At 40.8% G+C, this 22,221-nt stretch overlaps 1 protein-coding gene across 3 annotated transcripts in view; it reads left to right on the plus strand.

Annotated features, from left to right (window-relative positions):
• The first annotated feature begins 636 nt into the window (after window positions 1–636).
• ADGRL4 (adhesion G protein-coupled receptor L4) overlaps window positions 637–22,221 on the plus strand; it is a 76,907-nt gene continuing 55,322 nt past the window's right edge. The window contains exons 1-3 of one of the 3 annotated variants that reach the window (XM_027802698.2): window positions 637–744; window positions 1,206–1,266; window positions 2,771–2,920. In XM_027802698.2, coding sequence (XP_027658499.1) covers window positions 1,245–1,266; window positions 2,771–2,920 — 172 coding nt within the window. In that variant the 5' untranslated portion in view covers window positions 637–744; window positions 1,206–1,244. Of the gene's footprint in view, window positions 745–768; window positions 1,267–2,770; window positions 2,921–22,221 lie in introns of those variants that run through there. The other 2 variants (XM_027802699.2, XM_005437338.4) reach the window with 2 other exon arrangements.

The following is a 22,221-nucleotide window of genomic DNA, read 5'->3' on the forward strand; positions in this document are numbered from 1 at the left end:
TGCTTTCTGATCAGTTCCTTACCAATGTCTGAACCTCAAAACTTTCTAGTCAGACTTAAGCTGCTTTATCACGATGGTATTCTACAGCCTCATGTCCATTTTACTTAGTTTAGAGATTCTCCACTTTTCTAGTAGCACGGCTGCTTTTGCATGTCCCTCGGCTTCCATCTATAAAGACAGGCATACATCTGTGCTTCAGTTTTACAGTGCTTCAATATGTGAGTCGTCATTTCCAAGAAGCTGGGAAATGATGGTATGCGCAACATCCGTAACAAGATTAGAGAAACTATTGCCATGTCCATGCATAATATAAGTACATGCTGAACTCTCATCAATTAGGATGCTATAACAAGGATAGAACCATTCTCATGTGTAACACAAAGACATGCCAAATGCTTTACCAAATTGGCTATACTGATTATGTCCTATTACACAACACCCACTATTTTAGTCCCACAGCCTCATAGAAACTTCAGCTCCTTTGGCTTTTGAGATTCCTGGCCATACAATTGCCTTCCTGCCTTTTGCCTCCCTGCCTATACATCTTTGTTTTCCTCTCAAAGTGGAGTTCAGTGGATTTCCTGTACCTCCTCACAGGCCTTTATCTTTAAAGCAACACTGCTTGGCTGCAGTAAGGCTATATCTCAAAATCGAAGAAAGCAGTAGAAAGGACTGCAGTCATCCAAGACTGTCTCCCAAACAACAGGTCTTGGAGCTCACATATACTCAGCTCACCAGGAAAAGGTGGAAGGAAGCATGTAGACCGTTACCTCCGAGCTTTTAAACCCTGAGCTAGTTACTAATCCACTCCGCCTCTTCCTCACCCTCCCTGATCTGCTCCACCATTCTGCTGCTCCTTTACTCCTTCTGCCAGAAGGCTGCAGTCCCAAGCAGCTCCTTTAACCCGTGCTTCTCTAACCCAATCACCCCTGCGTCACCTCTGATATACTCTGCAAGACCCAGGCTCCTGCTTCTCTTTTACTTTCTCATTTATTCCCTACTCGCCAGAAGACGAGTTCCTCAGCCTCTCCTGACTCCTCCTGTCCTGCCTGTGAGTCTCAGGAGCTTTTGGAAACGTGGAGTTTGGACTGAGGGCAGTGTCAGGTCTGCGCCTGCACCAGGACGTTGCTTTCCTGGTAGGCATGTGTGCGCGTTTTGCACATGATCCTACATTTTAAGGCAGGGAGGTTTTTTCTGTGACACAGGGACTCTGCACCAGGCACTGCACAGCAAGAGCATCACCAATGAAACTGCTTCCATTCCTAGGTAGGTGAAAGCTACGCACTCAGGGAGCGAGTAACAGGTGGGAAGGGAGTGGGGGTCTGGTAAGGAGAAATGAGTGTGTTGGAGGTGGTGGAAAGCTGTGGGTACACGGGTCTGAAAGTCCCCGTATCTTTGATCAGAGCTGCTACTGGATTCGGTAATTGCATGGTTAACATCATCCCAAAACCAAATCCCACAAATGCCAGTCTTTATCTCACTGTGGGTGTTGTTCTGTAAAAACCAGAAACATCACGGGTTACCATGGGTTTGGTTTGGTTTGGGTTTTTTCTCTCTCTCCATCTGCTTGGGAGGTTTTTAGATTTCGCATGCTGTGGACAGTAAAACAGTAACAGAATCACACAGGTTTCTGTTTTAAACTCTGGAAGATGGTCTCCTCTCTCAAAAACAGAGGGAAAAGATGAAACTTGGTGATATCCAAACTGATTTGCATTATATATAATTGTTAGAAAATTATGTGGAATTTTCAAGCTTTTGAATTTTTTGTGAAATTTTAATTTGTCCAAGAAAACAATGCTTCAGTGAGATTTCCTGAAGCAATGAAATTTGTACTTATGACACTAGGATAGTGAATATCCAAAACAATATTTGGGTAGGGAAAAGCAGAACTGCAGGAGAAGACAACAGCTAAAAGGCTCTTTGCTTTCTGCAACCCTCACTATGTCCTGCTAACAATTAATAAAGTACAAAGTAAAAAACATACTTTCCCTTCCGAGTTAACTGCCTTATTTCTAACCGGTTAGAGGGTGTGTATAATTATTCAGTGAGCTGTGAGTTTTCTCAAAGGGAGTGATTTCTTTTTTCTTTGTGTTGAAAAGCATATGCATTCATACAATGGGAAAGTAGTTACACCATTTAGGAATCATCCAGTAGATGGAAAAAAGAAGACAATGCTTCCATAATACCGAAATAGTATTTTAAGAGATTAAATAATTTTATTAAGTTTTTAAACCGTAATGTCATAATGCTGTAAATATTGAGACATTTCATTTTATTCTCGCAGACCATGCATATGTGTTAGCTACACAAGTGTGGAAGTGCTTGTAAAAATAAAACCTCTCTTCAGGGGAACCCTCTTTGGTATTTTCACTTGATATGTGTAGGGCAGTTTGGATTACACTCAATATATAATTCAGAGTGCAAATAAATGTCTGTGCTTTCCTGGAAAGTACTAGAGAGCCTTGAAAGCCTTTCAAATGTTTTCCTCAGATCACTGAGTAACTTCTGCGCTGGTTACCAATTTTATACTGATTGAGCACATATACAAGTTCTTAATCTACAGTGTCTGCTATTTCTAGCATGTGGGTAGTTTTACCAAAGAAGTACCTGTAGTTTTTGGTCCTGCCCCTGCAATATAACTGAATCTGTGATGATGTTAAGTTTACTGGAATACACCAATTTTGTGGATACCTTGTTCCCAGATCTGATTTTAGAGCTCGGAATGGAGTTCTTCAGATAAAGAAACAAGTTTGGTTTTCCTTTGTGTCAGTTCTGATTTCCAGTCTGCTGGACTATGGATGCACTTCTGCAAGCTGCAACATGACGTGCCACAAAGATGCCCGGTGTGAAGTTCAGGGTGGAACAACAGGCTGCTATTGCTCCCAAGGATATACGGGAAATGGCATAACGTTCTGTTACGGTAAACAGATTTTACCTATATGCATTGCTTTTATGTGTTCACTCGAAAAACTTACTCGAGAGTCTATTAGCTCAAGGATTAAACTTCACATCACAACACCTTACACTGGCATGCTTTCAAAGCCAAAAAAAAATTCAGTTTCTGAGAAATCTTACAAGCTACTCTCAGCCTACTATTTTAATATAACATACTGTGCATCTCAGTTGAGTATGACCTGTTTTCCAGCTTTCCTTTTCCATGAGGCATGCTGATGTATCTCCTCTGATTTAGCTTCAGCAATTTCCCTTGTGACTCAGGACTTCTGAAGCTTGGAGTTGGCATGGCTGCTACTTTACAGCCCCCACATCTCACACACACATGCATAGCACTAGGCCACTCTTCTCAGCAGCTGATCATGATCAAACACAGCTCCTGGGCTACTCTAGAAGACTGAGGAGGTGCATGTGCCACAGAGACGTGCCTGCATGTGAGGCCAATGTTAATTTCTCCACTACAGCTGCTTGCAAGGGAAATATGCCAGAAATTCTACAGATGGGTCTGCCTCTGGATACTTCTATCTTCCATCCAAAGAAAAGGATATATTCCCTACCTTCATTTTTGAGTTGTCCTCCACTGTTAATAGCTCTGGTACTTATTTCTCTCGATACATATAGCTATGTCCAGCTGCAGGCAGGCTGAAATTGCTATGAATCTTGTCAGTTTTCAGTGTCCTGAGAAGCAGTTATAAATATTAACCATCTGTTTGGTCAGCTTTTGTGTTTCATGCATCTTGGGAAATTTAGCAGCAACAGAGGCGCTTCAGTTTGGTGTGAGCACAGATGAGCGACCGACGTTTAGTTTGGATTTTTATAGCTCATTTGCCACGGTGCACTTGGAAGTGCACTTGTTTTAGGAAAATTTAGAATGCAAAGACTTTTTTCCTAAGAAAACTGCCTACCTTTTTAAAGGTGGGAATGCTTAGAGAGAAATACAGCTGGCTAAACTAATGAACAATAAGGAATCATAAAAATCATATAATAATTTAGATTGGAAGAGACCTCTGGTGGTCATCTGGTCCATCTCCCCTCTCAGAGTAGGCGCAATTTAAAGAAGGTTGCCCAGGGCCTTGTCAAGCCAAGTTTTGATTATCTCCAAAGATGAAGACCACACACCTTTCTGGGCCCCTGTCGCAGTGTTTAACTACCGTAACTTTGAAAATTTTTTTTCTGATATCTAGTTGCAGAGTTATGTTAACTTTTGCCTCTCACATGCACTTACCACTGTACATTTTTAATAACAGTTTTGCTTCTTCTCCTCTGTAAAGCTCTGTGACACACACACCACCCACATTAGGTAGCTGTAGACAGCAATATGATCTCCCCTTTGACTTCTCTTCTGAAGCCTGAACAAATCCTGTTCTCTCAGCCTCCTCTTTGCATCATGTGTCACATCGTCACTAAACATATTCCTTGAATTTAATGCCAACCTTGCCCTGAATATAGGTCAATCATTATTTGTCTGTTGAGCTGGTCAAAAGAAAATAAGGCAGAATGGCCTTCACCGCACTAGTATTGTATTTGCACTAATTCAATTTTACTACCATGAGCAAGCTGGTTGATTTGAAAGTTAAGTGCACATTATGTTTACAGAGTCAAGGGCCTGTGCTTGTGAACAATGCAGAGGAAGAAACAAAACAAGTCAATTTTTAGCAATAATGCCTCACACAAATCAAACCAGCATTTACTTATCTTCCATGAACTGGTATCCACTACATTGTCTGTACTTTTCTAGAAAGTTGTGCTTATGAATCATCAATTAAACTTGCAGTAAAGACAACTGTTGTTCTTTACTGACATTGCTGTCCTTCTTAAATCCATCCACTTTATATGTATCAATGATGGTGTTATAACGTCCATTTGTGTGAGGATGGATTTACCTTACTTTCCTTGTCCTTTTTTCTCATACAGTATCTTTTTCTTACTTTCTCTTTTGCCTGTATTTTCTTAGGGAAATCCAGATTCAAAATTCATAAAAACATTTATTGAGCATTTAAAGAAAATTCAATACAGTGAAATACATATTCACAAATCTTGTGAAACAATTAATTGTTTATTAGGAATTATATGAAGTGTTTGGAAACTCAGCCTTTAAAATAATATTTCCGATGTCAGTCCAGGCAAACCAGCTACTAGAGGTATTTGTGATGCTTTGCAGTTAAGTGGCAAAGGTTTGAAGCAAGGCTCATGTCAGGAGACCACTGTTTTCTCCAGTAAAATACCTCAATAGCCCCCAAAGTCACTTACCCTCCAGCTAAGCAGCAAAGCTTGTATCAGCACTGTGGGGCTGTTGCCCCTGCAAGAGAGTTGATGTTTCTCTAGGGCAGCATGTTACACGGTGTATTATTAATATTGTGCAGGAGTCCCCTAACAGCGTAAACAAGTAACCTGAATTTTAAATGGGTAGGTTCTAAAGAGGATTAGAAATATAGGCTAAACCCTACCATGAATAGTTTAAAGCTCCAAAAATGTAAACCAAAACCTCAGTTCTTTAATGATGTATTAGATCTTGCTGTTCTGCGTGGTGAAAGCAGCTAGTGTATCTGCTGTTCTAGAGACAGCTACACATTTTTCTTCAGTTAATAATCTTAGGCTTTAACAAAGATAGTCCAGTCACCTTCAAAGGAGATCATGAATTTTATGTGCTAATACAGGCATTTTCTAAAGAGCATATATGGTACATTGTATTTACAGATTTGCCCTTTTAGTTAGTTAAGTAGGTTGCAAGAGTCATAATTACTGTCAACAACATTAGTAATTGTGCATAGCAATGAACCAACTTCTTCACTGCACTTATCCTGGTAGACAATTAAACCAGAACAGTTGTCATTTTGAGGGTTTATTCTGGAACAAGCAATTCAGATTCTTTCTCCTTGTAAAAATGTTGAACAAAACCCACCAGATTTTACGTTAGTCCTCTTAAGGCTGTATAGCTGGAAAACTGTCCCTTTTTATTTATACGTACATTCTCACTGTTTTTAAAAAGTTTACATTTGTTTGTCTTTCACTTGCTTGTAATACCCCTTAAATACTAGTAAAAGTTCTTTCTTTGCAAGCTGTGTTTTCAGTGTGATACACTTAGACATTTTCCCTTGAGTTTACTGTGCTGCAAAAGGCAATAATGCCCTGTTACATTTATTTCCTAGCGCCATTATTGATGAATCATGAATCACTGATGTCAGCATACCTTAGGAATGGGGTTTGTTAGTTTTTACTTTGCTCCCTTTGCCAGCTGGCTAAGTGACTGCAGAGAGCTCAAGATTATTGGATTTGCTGTGTATAGATAAAGACATATATATATGAATTTAATTTCCTGGTGTCAAAGTCATGGCTTTTAAAATAATTATCCCCTTACGATTTTTCCCACAAGATTTCAACCACTTTAAATTAGGTCATGTTTTGGACTTTCCAAAGGCATACTTTGGCCAGTCTAACAAAAAGCTAATCCTCTTCATAATCTCATTGTCTTCAGGAAGAATATGTGCAGAAATGCACATAGTCAGGAGAATAACTGATTGTAGGATCTGGCGTCTTTTGTATATTGGAATTATATCTTACATAGCAATAAATTCCTTCTGTACGGTATCTTCCAGAAAGCTATAAATGAGTCACCTTGTCAAGTTTTACACCTCTGAGGTACAAAACACTATCCCATTCTTCTTACTTCTTCTTTTGTATTTATATTCCTTGCTTTATGTAGTATTAGATGAGAGGGAATGGCCTCTGAAAATATAACTACGTGCCTTTTAGGGCTCAGTTCTTGGGCAGATGTGTCTTTTGAATGTAATGCACGAGGCTTTAGCTTCACATTATCATACACCTAATTGAAGTAGCACAGCTAGAGCTCTTGGCATAAAAATAAAAATATGTCCAGATAAGACTGATTCATAGACAAGTTATCTTCCTCTTGTGCAAAAATGCCATGCATGTTTTTACAGATAAATAGCATATATTCGCCACTTCTGTAAATCCATTTCTTTGCATAGAAAGTCAGCCATATAAATTAAGTGTTGCTCATAATCCCAGCTTTCTTCCAAAAGAAAATTACAGGAAACAAACAAAATTTTGGATCCTTTAGAGAAGATTAGGGTGGAAGTAAAACTTCATAGATGCCAATATTTTATTTTTAAAACAGAGGGAAAAATGAGTTGGCATCATCGATGCTTTCCTAAGCAGCTCTGCTGTTTCAATACTGGCTGCTTCTTGATTGCTGACTGCCAATTTGCTGCTTTGCTGGCACACTGCAGGAAATTAAAGTAAACAGTGTGATCACAGTGTTTACTTTAACTTTGTAAAATACGGAAGGAAAATGAAGCAGTGCTGTTTGTTCCAGGAGGGTAGGCAGGCAAGCAGGAAAAGTCTGAACACAATATCCCTCCCAGATATCCCTGCACAATATTCCCTTGTAAATGTCACTTGCAAATTATATTGCAAAATTAATCAGTCTTACTTGTAAAATAGTTACAGCTCTTCCAGAAATAGTGATCATGGACTTATGCTATCAGGGAAACTTTGTACTGAAACAAGACACTGGATCTTTTTCTGAAGTCCAGTAGAGGAGGATTTACCATTTTCCAGAGGCAAGAAATACATCAGTGCAAAGTGGTATTTCATATCAAAATACAGAATCCCTGTTAGAACACAGATCAATTTGTGTAAACTCAGCTGAATCAAATTGAAAACCCACTCAATATCTGAACACAAACATATTTTCTTGTTTTACTAAGGGTCATATGATGAACTCTCTGGCTTTTGCCAGCTGTAAAAAGGAGCTTTCCTGTGGGACATCAGCTCCTTGCTCTAAGGTGATGTCACTGTGTCCCACCATCAACCTTTATTGCAGTCACTGAATTTCTTCTGATTCACTGGTGTCACCGTTGCCATTCTGCAGCACCCAATTGCTGTACAGTTCCAACGGAATTTTTAACTTTCAAATTAGCATGATCCTGTAAAACCACTGTGTATAATCATTTCATTCTATCCAGAAGTGTCCTTCAATAGAAAATTGCCTAATCCCAATGCCAGTTCACCAGAAGAGATTTTTTTGTTTTGGGTTTTGTTTTTTGGGTGGGTTTTTTTTTGTTTTGTTTACCAGCAGGCATACATCACTGGATGTTACTTCTGTGTTTACTGAATAGTCTGAAATCACTGATACGGAAGATCCAATCCACACACTTCCTAAATTCATTTCACTGCTATCAGTTACCACAAGCTATAAAAAGGCAAATTGCAGCTGCTCTAGCATAGCACAGCAGGAGAAAGATATGCCTTAGCCAAACACAAATAACAGAGCTCAACACAGTGGGTGACAGCTTGGAAAACTTGGGATGTGCTACAAGGGAGGCCAAAGCAGACCACCGATTCCCAGCCCTTTTGACATGCTCCTCATAGCCTCTGGGCTCACCTCTCACTCTCCTGTACCCTTTTCTCCACCTTTTCCTGTGTCTCCCAATCTCTCCTCCCTTGCCGCCAAATTCTGCTGGATCTTTTACACAGTTTCAGGGTGGACCATGGTAAAACCAGAGCACAATCTGTGTGAAAGGGCAGAAGCCATCTTCAAATTCAGAATTCCTACTCAGTGTTTAAGTGTCTGGCTTTTTGGTGATCCCAAGAAGAGTTTGGAGGCACCATCCTGTTTGTTGCATATATAGGCATCATATTTAATTAAGCCCATGCCTTCAGGGTTCCTCTCCAGGACATTGAAAGTTTTCTTCCCTTCCATGTCTTCATCAGTCATAATGTAGTTGAGAGTTTTTCACCTTTTTTGAAGTGCAGAAATTGACTGCTGAGCTGTGCAGTGTGACCCAGCTGAGGTCACACTTGATCCCACATTGAAATTTCTGGACAGATTAGCCGGGAGGATTTGATATTCTGGTGCATGACAGTCCGCTTGCCTGGGACAGTGTTGGTGTTAATGTACACGTTAACATAGCATGTTCCTGGCTATTTGGGGACCTGTGGCTTTATGTATGGCTTTTGCCTTTTCATGTGCAAGATGTTACACTTTTCTGTGAATTTGGGAAGGGTTTGATGGCTGTGATGCATGTAGACTGCTGGGGACTAACCAGCTGTTGCATGGTTGCCTTCCAGTAGCGAAAGACAGAGCTATGTTTATGTTCCTGAAAATAGTCATACCCTCGGCTAACACTGTTAGACAAGACAGTTTTTGTAGAGTTGACTTTACTTTTTATAACTGAAATTGCTTACTGTAACTAGCTACTATTGAAAATATATTTTGGTTGAGGCTTTTAAGAGCAAATCCGGAATGTGAAAGGGGATAGTGGTGTGTTACAACAGTGCCTGGTGATGCATGTGAACATTAGTCAGATGGAAAACAGTGCAGGATGTTTGAAGTAACAGTACAATCCTGCTGAATAAGACATGGTGGAGGCTGTCTTACTCCAATTGTCTTACCTCTGGAAATGGCTGAGTCCATAAAATTTAGACTCAAATTGTTTCATGCATTCAAAGTGCCACGTCCAGTTTTCTCACTCATATGAAAAACTCCCTGCCAGTTTCTCACTTGAATGAGATAAAGAGGAATCTTCAGAGCGTTAGCTCTCCTTCCTAGTGCCAGAAAACACAGTTCATCTGGGCCGGAGATACACCCCACTATAACCGTTTGTAAGACTGACCCTGACTTTATCAAGCCTTGGACCAAGCTCATGATAGATTCGTTATAGTCACAGATCTGAGCCAAAAAAAAAAAAAAATCAACTCTATCCTTTTTTTCCAGTTTTTGTTTACATTTTCTTGAAACGGTACTTTGAGCATGACTAAAATATAGTAATGCATTTTTTTTTTTAATGGGCCAGGAAGAAACAAACTTCCTCTTGTTACATCTGTAATCATATCCAGTCTCCCTTTTAAATTAGTCCTTTTGCATCTAAAAGAGAGTTTTAAAAACGTGTGTAAATGATGTGGTAGAAAAGAGTTATTTGTCTCAAGAATGTACCCAAACTTTCTAGCTAATCAGCTGCACATGGATGGTTTCTTTTTTGTTTACTTCAAAATGTGTTTTAACCCTTGCCAAATAATGCTAATTTCCTTTCTTGAGAAAATACTCTTTTCATCCGGTTTTATGGTACTAAGAATCAATCAATATAGTACATGTTCAGAGGATGTGGGAAAATTCATTTAAGGAGCTTTAAACATTATTTCAGAGCCTGCTTACTTTGTGTTTACCAGAGGTATGATTCACTTCCTGTATCTCCAGCATCTGAAGTGGTCCCAAAAGGTCCAACAGTAACAATACATCCTTCTCACTTGCTGGTTTGAAGTGAAAGGGTGGAAGATACTTCCGGAACATGTATACTCATACATGTATATTAAATGTACACAGGACCTATATAGTCCATATATATATATATACACACACCTATAAATGCCTATAAGTAGGCATGTGACTAAAAAGCAACCTTTCCTATGAAAAAATGGAAAGCAATCTCAGAATTGTCAGTTATATTCATTCTGTGGTTGTACAGTTGAAATTAGCTTTTGTTAAGAAAAGACCGGGATTTATTGGAAAGAATTTGCTTTCATAAATTCCGCTTCCTTGAGACATCTTCTGTACGTGCACCATCTACCTGCATGGGGCAGAGTCCACTGCAGCCATCAGATCCTGCAGCTGCCTTTGGGGCTGTGAGGGTAGCGTTACCCACGTAACAAAGGATGTATCATAAGGAATTACACACATAAGAGACAACGATGTACTTTCTGCATAGCTACATTGATTTACATATAATATCCCACCCATCTGGCATACTCATTTTACTTTTGTCTTTGTTTAGTAACTCATAGAGTTTGATAGTAGAAGTGTTCTCTTTGTCCTAAAGAGGACGAAGCACAACAGCAATTTTCCTTTTTGTTTGTTTGCGTGTTTGTTTGTTTTCCTCTTCCAGAATAAACTGACCAGGAGTGGTGAGGTTGTCTGTAACCTCATTTGAAATGTGTAATTTATCTAGGATGATATGCTGGTGCACAGTTTTTTCTGTGTATGACTGTGAAAAATTGCCGACTGAGCTGTTGGCGGACAGAATATCAAACCCCGCTCAGCCCTGTGTGTATGAAAGAGTTTAAGAAGGTAATTGACACTTTGGGCCTCTATTTGCCAAAGAAAGAGATAATGACGTCCTCCAAGAAGATTAGAATCTAACCAAACATTGTGCTCTAAATATAGAGCACAAAGCCAGGTGATGTTTGTGAAAATGCTGCTGGGCTGCAGGAGGAGGGGGCTGAAGGACTGCAGTTTTGCACTGTATATTTTTTAGGTACACAGATTTAATTTAGAGATTATGGCTTGAAAATGAAATTTACAGTATGTGTGGGTTTTGGCGATAAGAAATTGATTTTGTGACCTTGGTACACACTAATTGAAATATCTGGCACTGTGTTTTGCTGAGGTTAAAGGAAGCCCTACACGCCTGGAACCGCATTCTTCTTTCACCTTGAACTGCGCTGTTAATCACAACCACAATCGCTGGCAGGAAGGAAGCTGCTGTTTTGCTGGGGTACAAGGAAGCTGAATAATCTCTGTTCATTGTCTAATGGATAGGCTGTTGTGTGATTACTTCAGGCAGAGTTTAAGAGATTCGCAATAACTCCAAAATGGAGACTTCTGGTGGAATTAACATTCACCGAGTACCAGGGCCCGGAGCTTCACCTGCTGCCAGGCAGTGGAGGGAGCGAGCAGGCAGGTCTGCGTGGTGGTGGCACAAGGAGTCTCCTTTCATCTGCCCACTGCAAGTGTGGCTGCTCGTTGAGGGCTGGGACAGCTCTGGCCTCTGCTCTTTGTCTCTGTGCCCGGAGATGATACAGGGAAAAGGCAAAAGGCTCTCTGGCTGTGCTCTCCTGCCTGCTGTTCCAGTGGCGGGGAGGCGAGAGCAGCGCACGAGCTGCTGTGCCCCTTGGGATTGTTATTCCTGTGCATCTTCCCTCTTGAAAGGCCGGCTCTAGCATTTAGGAAAAGCAGCTATGCCCCAAGGGACTCCGCTGGTGGGGTTTTGATTTAATACGTCTGCTTTACTTAACCGGGTTTCTGTCTTAACTTAGACTTGTACAACTGTGACAGCCTAAAGTTGTCTATAAACCAGTGTGGCAGGGTGTCCTATTATTTTGCTTATTACTTAATGTTACACATTTACTAGGTTGGCACAGGATCATGTTTTTCAAAAAGGAAAATGAAAGCTCCTGAAAAGCCTTGACAATAAATGGTTATTTGTTCAAAAACAGCCAAGTCCAATCTCTGTTTATGTTAGTAGGCTTCATGTAATAATGTTGCAATAAAGAAAAATAGCTCTTCAGGATATGCATTGGCTTTTATGTTTTATTTGTAATGAAAGCTATGCACATAGGCAGCAATCTACATAAGTTACAGTGAGAGAGAACATAAGCATAGATGGTGACTTGCATGTTTATATATTTAATATTTATTTGTGGCAAAGTGTCTGAATCTCAGTTTTAAAGAATGTGAAATTAGGCTGAGGTATTGCAGTTTTCATTCTCAGAAATTTCCGAAGGAACACTAGGTGAATTCATCCCACACCAGGAGACCGCTGCTCCTCTCCTGCCCCATCCATGCAGCGGAGCTGCAGGTCCGTTCCCACGGCTGTTGTCCTACCTTTTCATGTTCGATCCCGGGCTGGGAGTGGGTACAGTGACCCTTACTGCCCTCCTAATGTTGTAATGGTTTCTGGGTATCCCCCAGGTTCAAATGGGCTGAGCAGCACAGCCCTGGATCACAGCTGGTGACAGGAGTGTCAGGGAGGCAGGGAGTTATTGCAGCAGTGATCTCTGCATTACATGAAGGTCTTCATCACTGATCTCGGTAACATCAGAGGCCCTGAAAAAAAATGTCAGAGAAACTCCACAGGATGTTGGTATGAACTGAAAGAGGAGTTCAGTTAAGCTCTGAGGGCCTAAATAGGAGCTCTGAGCCTTGCATGCGTTAGCTCTTTGTGGTGGTGGGAAAGGAATAGGTCAAAAATCATGTTACAGCAGATGCTTTGCCTTACTTTTTGTCTTGAATAAATCATTTTGCTGGGTAGCACTGAGCCTGAGGAAGCTCTACCATTTCAAAATCAGCCTGTAAGAAGTTCAGAAGGAAGATCAGTGGAAGCTGGAGGTACTCAGACAAACAGGTTTGGGCCCTTTGTACCTATCCAAAACATTTCATTATTTAGAGCAATGATGAAGCATGCATCAATTCATAAATACAACCCACTGTGCAATATAAAAACATCAATATTTCTGTCCCATTGTGTAAGGGATATCTGGTGCATACAGAAAGAATTTCATCTCCTTAACTACCACAGAGAAAATGGGAAAGGCAAATAGCCTTCAGAAGTGATTTGACTTGAAAGCAGAGATGAGAAGTTTCTAAAACTTAACACAACTTTACATCTGGGCCAATCAAAATAGAAACTATGTGGGGTAGCAGTTGTAAATGATGCAGGGCTGTGATCTGGCTGCTTTTTTAGGCTTGTGATGCAAATCTTGGTACATTGATTCCACAAAGCTTTCATCATACTCAGCTCCATGGTTAAAATTTAGGAAATTCCTAGTAAAGCTGTCTTTAGAAAACGAGGTCGCTTCAGGGGTGCATCATACAGCGTCACTGCTCTTACAGGAGAGGCTAGATATTCAGTCCTAGGTGTGTCAGGACACAGTGGTGGGCTACAGAATTGTTCAGCTCTATTTGTATCATTTCGCACGTGAGGTCTGAGGCTTAGACAGATGTCAAAGGAGAGGCTGGGATAATATTTATACAGCTGTGGGCTGCAAAGAAGAGAACTGTTAACTGAACTTTTTCTACAACCTCTTGAATAAACAGGTAGTATGCTAATACCACAAAATGCTTCTTGTTGGAGGGAAGGGATGTGCTAGAAGGCTTCTGGGCTGTATTCTCTGTTTCCAGAGAAACCTATTGCAGCTTTTATTAGCTGTAAAGCACTTTTGAATTTTTACTCAAGGTTTGGTCTTAGACTGACAAACATTCAGAAAACCTTTAACCTGACAATGGCACATTACGCTCAAGGAATGCCGTGCAGACAGCAGCATGCAAATCTGAGCTGGATATTCAAACGAGTAAGGGGTCTGTGCTGCAATACGGTCATACGGGTTTGAGTCTGCAACAGAAATCCAAGTGCAGGGCTATTGCTGCTTTCACTGGCAGCGTGGTAGAAATAGTCTCTTGATATACCTGCTGCTCTGTTCTTGTTGCACTAAGCAATGTCAAGAGCACGGATGAGTACAGTAATGTATTTTATTACAGTTCCCTGCAGAAGGGGTGATGCTGATGACTTTCCTCCAACAGGGAGGTGACTTATGATTGACTTTTGCAAGCCACAATGGCTGTAGGACACAAAGCCACAGTTAGGGGTGGATTTTCCACAGAAATATATGTTGAGCACTTTTGAACTGCCTGGCTCTATCCTAGGTGCCTAAAGGAGGACTGAGTTGTTTCAAAAGAATAATCCCAGTTGTGGGTGCTGAGCAATTGAAAATCTGTCCCTGAAGTGCTTTTTTTTTTTTTTTCCCCCCATCATCTGTTGGCGGTTTGGGCTTTTGATTGATTTATTACTTTATTTTTAACTGCAAAGACCCTTTAATTAGGGAGGGGAGCTATGTGAATGAGCTGGAGCTGCTGGTGGTAGCAGCTCCTTGCTGTTGGAGATTCAGTAATTAAATAAGTAGATAATATCCTCCTTATTGAGAAGATTTAGAAAATCATAAGGACTTTGCATTATTAGAGTGTTTAACATCTGCAAATGGAGGAAAAAACCACCATAACGGTAATTTAGCTGCAATGCATGTGGAGGGCTCTTTTTCTTTCTTTGAACAGGCAAACACTAAACAATTCCTGAATCCCTCCTTGTTACTTATGTTTTCTTCTTGGTGGTTAAAAACCCCATAAAGCAGAAATTGAAGACTTGCTATTAAAATACTTGCTGACAGCTCCATTCAAAACATCCTTTCAAATAGTGCTATCACATCATGATTCATCTGCTATTCTGATATAGTTGCTTTAACAACAAGTACCTTCCTTCTTGGTTAGGGCCCATCTCTTTTCATTGGAAAATTCTTCCTTTAGACACTTTACTGAATCTCCGCTGTAAACAAGTCTTTCCCTGGTGTGGTACTGTTTGTGTTACAGAATGGATTGTAACCTCCCAAAAAGGACACTAACAGGCTTATTGGGGATGAAAAAATGAGAGGTGGTCACAGAGTGAGAAAGAAACCCTAGCGTTTTTCACCTCCTCGCCTGTAGTATATGGGTGCAAGCGCCCTGCGCGATTAGCACAACCAGTCGGGGTTTCTGGCCAGGCGTAATGACCCCGCATGCCCCCATACCCAGCCAGAGCAGGCAGCACCGCGCTCCTGTGCACTGACTCTACCCTGGGCCAGTTCCTCACCGGGTGTAAAGCAGCACAGCGCTATCCATTACTGCAGACTGATGTACCTCCCACCACCTGAAGACCAAACCCAGGAACATCCTGGGGATTAAGTGGTCCCCGGTGAAGCAGGGTGAATTTTGAAGCTTGAAGTTAGAATTATTTACAGTCACTTTAACGGGACAACAGCTGCTCTTTACGTAGCAATGAGCCAACAGCACTGAAAGAATTTGGATCTGAATTGTAGATGGATGGATTTCAATTTGATTCAAGTAGCTGGACTGCACGATTCCGTACTGTAAGCTCTCAAAGTCAGAGCTTGAGAGAAAAATCATTAATTTGGAAGCTGATACTCTGAAAGACTTTTATGAAGCAATATATTTTCATAGCAGACACAGATCAATTTAAAAGTAGTAATCAAGGGCCATGTGCTACGTGTTCACGGACAGAAAATGTAGAGAATCTAGCCAGAGCCAGACACTTAACATTCAGAGCATTCAGACTAGCACCGAGGATATTGCCTCTATGGAAAATAGTATGGTTCGGAATTATAAAGTATTGTGAATTTGTGAGATAATCACCATGCTGTGCAGATATAAAGCTGCTGCCAGATTGCTGCCAGAAACAAGCTCAACATAACTTTTCCAGGCAAATTTGGGTTTAACTTCTGCACAAATTTCGGTGGGAGGAAGTCTCTGCAAATATTCCACAGAAAAGATGTGTTCAATTCTTGAGACGAAAGAGAAAATTATAATGGAACCCATGGAAATGACTTTTTATCATCTTTTTGAAAGCCATTCTCTAAATTTAAAGTAACTGCACCAGTTTTCATCAAATGAAATTCAGGCCTGGGCATCTTTCCCTGGCCAGTCCTAAGAATTTTATGAGATGTAGCATTCCCTTAAAAAGTAAAGCATCCACACACTACTGGTTTATGTCATGCAAGTAATAGCACTGTACAAACCCAAAATTTATATTTACTTGGATACTACTACAACCAAACTCCTCCTGGAAATTTTTAACCTTGCTCCCTTAGTAGTCTCTTTGGCAATACTTATATGAAAAAAACAGTGGCCACTGACAATGACCGATATTTCAAGAGGCTGATTCATTTCATCTCTTACAGCAGTCATGGATGGACTGCACTCTGTGCCATGCTGTGCCTGAAATCAGATCCTCGGGCATTCAGGATTTGTACTTGGGGCCAGATGTGGTTTTCACTCCTTTGCTGAGGTCGTCCCCTGTCATAACTTGAAGCAACCTGAAGGCACCTCTCTGCGCACCACTCTCAGGTTGATTTTTCTCCAGTTTTCCATATCAGTCTTTACCAGCCAGGAATGATAACAGGGAATAATGAGTTCTTTAACAAGTGGCTTTATTTTAGCTGATGTGTTAAAGTTTAACCCCAGATGGCAACTGAAACCCACACAGCTGCTCACTCACTCCCCCCAGGTTGGGATGAAGGAGAGAATCAGAAAAGTAAAACTCAGAAAACTCATGGGTTGAGATAAAGACAGTTGAAGAGGTAAAGCAAAAGCCATGCACACGAGCAAAGCAAACCAAGGAATTCATTCACTGTTTCCCATGGGCAGGCAGGTGCTCAGCCATCGCCAGGGAAGCTGGGCTCCGTCATGCGCAACAGTTACTTGGGAAGACAAACACTACCACTTCAAACATCCCCCCCTTCTTCCTCCCCCATCTTTATATGCTGAGTACGACATCATATGGTATGGAATATCCCTTTGGTGAGTTGGGGTCAGCTGTCCCAGCTGTGTCCCCTCCCAGCTTGTTGTGCCCCCCCAGCCTGCTCGCTGGTGGGGTGGGGTGAGAACCTGAAAAGCCCTTGACGCTGTGTAAGCACCGCTCAGCAGTATCTAAAACATCTCTGTGTTATCAACACTGTTTCCAGCACAAATCCAAAAAAAAGATGAAAAATCATAGGAAGCCAGTTCTCAGCAGTTACAGGTCTTGTAGAATGTCTTGTTTGCTGCAAGTATTCAGAAACATTTTTATGTTAAATGTTCCTAACTATTTTGTGTCACTTCATTTTGAGTGAATTGAGGCAAAATTTTACTTGAGCTGGAGAGTCTGGTTAGACCTAGAGTCTATTTACATTTTTCTACTCTTTGAGCTATAGAGTAGTAGGGAAATATTCCTTATAAATACACACATGTATATAGCTTACATTGTCTATGTACATTTAAAAGGTACTGAAACTATCTGAATTCCTTTTATCTATACAAAATGTCCAAAACCTTAATTCACAAGTTTTAGAAATACATCAAATAAATGTGGTTTGTAAACAAATTAGAAATAAATAAAAATATGTTGTACTTAAGCATTCTGCACATAGTGTAACTGATATAGATTAGGACAACGGAATAATTTCACAGGTTTTTCCACAGCACACAGAACATAGTGCTTGGGGAAAAAATTCTTTTTTTTCATTATGTAATGTGGGATCTATTAGGCAGCTGCTGCAAATAGCTAGAGTTTTGTTTTGTTTTTCTTTTACATCACTAAGCAGATTCGATTTGGGTGGGTCGAGTTGCTTGTAGAGAGTGAAATTCCTGAAAGAGTTTATTACCTCTGTGTCTGTTTTTACTACATCAGTTCTCTTCATGTTAATAGTATAAGTAAACAAGGTATGCAAAGAAAATGGCAAGGTTTTTACCACTGATTTCTCCTTAGAAAAGCGACATAACATAGTGGTGTAAAGACAAATGACTGTGTATTACATTGCTATATACCAATCTATAGCATGCAACTAGACAAAACCTTAGAAAACCCCAAATGTTGAAATTTAGTGAGACTAAGAAATGAGAATGAAACCTTCTCTGGGATCTTTTGGAGAAATGTTATAATTAATAATTATCTCCTAGCTGATTTTGGTTTTATTTCTCTGCACCAGCCTTTGACAGCCCAGATGCAAACTGCTTTTGGCTGGTCTGTCTGTGGGCTCCCATTATTATCAGTTGGGACAGAAAACCCTCCCTCCCATATTTGTATAGGTAAAGCTGGTCACTGCCTCTTCCCGCACCCGTTCTTTCTGCTTTCCCTCGATATATTATCTCTGTCTTGATTGGTATTAGCAACATCTAGTAATTTAGTATCATCTGTGAATTTAATTCTCAGGCTGCTCATCTCTTTTTCCGGAGCATTAATAAATATGTAAAATAAAACTGGGCTTAACACCAACTCCTGTGGCAACCCAACTGGATGCCTCTTCACAGTTCAGTGCAGTGCTGTTTGTCATGACTCATTATCCTTTGTTTACATTCCTTCAGCCAGTTTTCAATCCACATGACAGCACTCTTATCCAAGACATTATAAATTATTTTTCTAATAAGATTTTGTGAGCCACTGTATCAAATGCTATACTACAGCCCAGATATATTGCAGCCACTCTGTTCCTTCTGTACGCTAACCCAGAAAATGGGGAAGAAGAAATTACATTTGTCTGGCATGATCGGTTCTTTGAAAATACAAACTATTTATTGGTCATGGTTCCCTTGTTGTTCCAGATGATTTTTACGCTGATATTATTTATTCCATTATTTTAGAAGAGATTGAGAGCAATCAGACCAGAAGATAACTGCAGGCTCACCCTGCCACTCTTCCCTTTTTTCTTGGAAGACTTTCAGCCATGGCCAAGATTCACATCAGGGGTTTTGAAGCAAAGGGAGCAGGGCATCCCCCATGTGTACCTTTCAGCAACGGGGCGTCACATGGGAGGAGTACCACCAGAGCACAAGGAATGGCAGAGAGATAGGACTGGCTAAAGCTAGGCAATGTAGTCAGAGAGAAAGGACAGAAAGGCATGGCATGGTTGTTAGGTGAGGGAGGAGGACTGCCACGATGGTCTGAAGAGAAGAAAGGAGAAGGGGAAGTCAGAGAGAGTCTCAAAACTGGGAGTCAATTTGACAGGGGAATTCTGAAGCTGTGGGCTCTAGGGGAGGATCCTCGAGCGGTCATTCATTCAGTGCTTTTGTCTGGTGCTTTCCAAACCAGGAGCCATGCCTTGCTCTCTTTCACAGCGGTTCTTGTGCTGCTGTTTGCATCACCTGCCACTTGGGACTTTGGAAAGCAATTTAAAAAAAAAATGCGGTTTCTCTGTACCGGTTCAGATGTAGGCATCATGTCTGTGCACTGTGTGGTTTGTATCTGCAGTCCATCTCTTCTCGTGCCATCTGGGCCATGCGGATAACTGGGGAAAGGAGCTTTTGCTCTCGTAACCGCATGTTTGGGGCTTGTTGCTTACTCAAAACGGAAATACACAGACAGACCTTGCACGGGCTTTACCAAGAGCTATTCCTGCCTGAGAACAGCAGGATCACACCAAGGATCAAATCCTCTTTGTGGAGGGATTACACTTCCTGCCAAATATGTGACATGGTTCAGTTTTAAGCACATACAGAATAAATCTGTGACAAGACAGACATTTAACAGTAGCTTAGTATCCAGGACTGTCATGGGAGACAGCTCTCAGCATCTGATCTGGAACAATCTTCTGGTCAATGTCTGCACGACCTTGGGATCTACCTCTCAAATAATTTCTAGTTATAGTGTCTAATGAAGGTTTAGTACTAATTTCTATATACTGCACAAGTGGGGATTTGTACAGTTAACTTATAGTGGGACATGACCCCTGAGAAGCCACTTCTAAAGAAACTAGTTTTCTTTTCTGCCAGTTCTTGTCACTGCTCTGCAAATCTTCAGTCTTCTTTGTGTCGCTTACCCATGCTTATCCTTGGACATTAAAATGCATTCATCCAAGAGATAACAGGTTTCATTTTGTATATCACTATGGATTATCCTGTGAAAACAATGCTCCTGAAAATATGTGATGGCTGACTTGTATGGAATCTGTGGATACTTTGTACATACTACAAAAATTTCAGTCCAGCTCCTGGAAAAAAAAACCAACATAAACTTGCTGAAGGGGTCCCTGTTCCTTGCAGTGCTGAGTGCCTGCTCTGGGTGCTCCCCAAAGCCAAACATGCTGCGCTGGGCAGAGGCAGAGGCTGTCACGTCCACCCTGGAAACTAGCTGCTAATGCACTTAATACCCTGCTCAGACTACTCACTTAGGAAGGTATGGGTAATAGCAGAATGAGATTTTTCCTTATACAACTATGCAAAAACGAAAGAAGAAAGAAAAAAAAATGTATAAGGAAGTTTTAAACCAGATATGACAGCCTTAAGCATTTTGCACTACTTTCCTGCTCTGGAATTAAAGAATGCTTAAAGCGGACTAACTTGGGGTATGTCAGCATGGCTATATGATCCCAGGATCCAACCCATACTTCAAGATTGTACCGATTGGAATAATGTTCTCATGAATAAAATAATGCAGTATAAAGTGTTGTTTATGATTTCTTTTCTCAGCAGATTAGCTATGTACATCTTGTAACACAGGCTGGCTCTGTGGAATATCAAGCACAGCAAGAGGCCTGTTAGAAAATGAATTACATTATCCAGCCAAAGCAATATCAGAAATGTCCCGGAGTCTACACTATCTTAATGTTGATTTAAAATCATATATTCATATTACCTTTTTATGTCTAGTAAAGCAATGTGATGGAGCCTTTCTTTTGCCAAAGTTGTATTATCCCATTTCTCTGAGTTAGGTAAACTGTAATGTGTCTGCTTTACAGATGGGTAAACTTAGCATAAAGAGAGGGAAGCCATTGTTTTCAGTCAAGAATGCCCAAATGTAAGCACCATCATCTATATTGGCCATCCGTAGCGGCAGTGGCTCTGAAAATAAGCCTCTTTCCATTCATTTATATGACAGATTATTTTACTTAAACAATTCTTGGATAAAATACATTAGGCATCCCTAGGGCAGGAACTTGAAATCAAGACTCGAGCATGAAGGCATTACCTTCCCGGCTGGAGCGATGCACTCATGGGCTTGGGGCATTGAATTGCTTTTGCCAATGGGAGCAGCTTCAGTGGGAGGGGTGGGGGGTGTTCCTGCTCAGGCACTGCCTGAGGCTCCATCATTAGGGTGCTGTCAGGACCAGAAGAGAGCAGGTTTGTTTAGGGCTGCCTTTAAACTCCCATGTGCTAAAACCCTGCCTATGAAAAGGACATTGCCACTACCTCCTTCTCTTTCTGCTTTTCTTCTTCCCGTGTTTGAATAAAAGTGACTTCAGCTGCACTGAGTGCAGCACAGGTTCCCCCAGGTGCATTAGGCACACTATGTTTATAGACCCTCATTCCCTTGGCAAACATTTCCCAGTGGAATTGAGGCATCGCTAAAAAATAGGGACTAGGCTGCTTCTCAGTGGCAGGGTCAAGGCAGTCCTGAGCATATCAAGGAGCACAACACAGGCATTTGTCAAGGTCCTGGTTTTGGTGCCAAAATCCTTTTGTCAAGTTGTGACTAAAGGAGTAAGTAGCCACAGAGCAAGGAATTAAGAGTACCCCATTCAGCAGCCCGTCTTTTCCAGCTGGCATTTTGATAAATGTTGTATAAATTATAGTATAGTATAAATTATAGGCATATAAATTACAACTAGTAGCATAGAATATTGGACCTGCTGGGGGTTTTAGCCTGCATGTATGGCATAGCCAACATACTGTTTCCATCATTTTAATCACCTTTGTAGAGCAGGTGGCTGATGCAGTTAATGCTGCTATCATTTTTCTTTCCTTGTGTGATTTGCTGTGATGACAGTTCCGTCATTTCATTTTAAGTATTTAAGGCTATTAGGAAGCATTTTTAGGCAATCATCTAGTACAGGCATTTTCAAGCATGCCTAAAGCATATAGGGGGTCACCCCCTTTCACACTGCATATTTCTAAATAAGTGTATGACATGTTCTGTGTTAATCTGCAGAAAAACTATGGACAAGATCACCAGCTGT

The sequence above is a fragment of the Falco cherrug genome, chromosome 12, assembly GCF_023634085.1.
Source record: "Falco cherrug isolate bFalChe1 chromosome 12, bFalChe1.pri, whole genome shotgun sequence".
NCBI lineage: Eukaryota > Metazoa > Chordata > Aves > Falconiformes > Falconidae > Falco > Falco cherrug.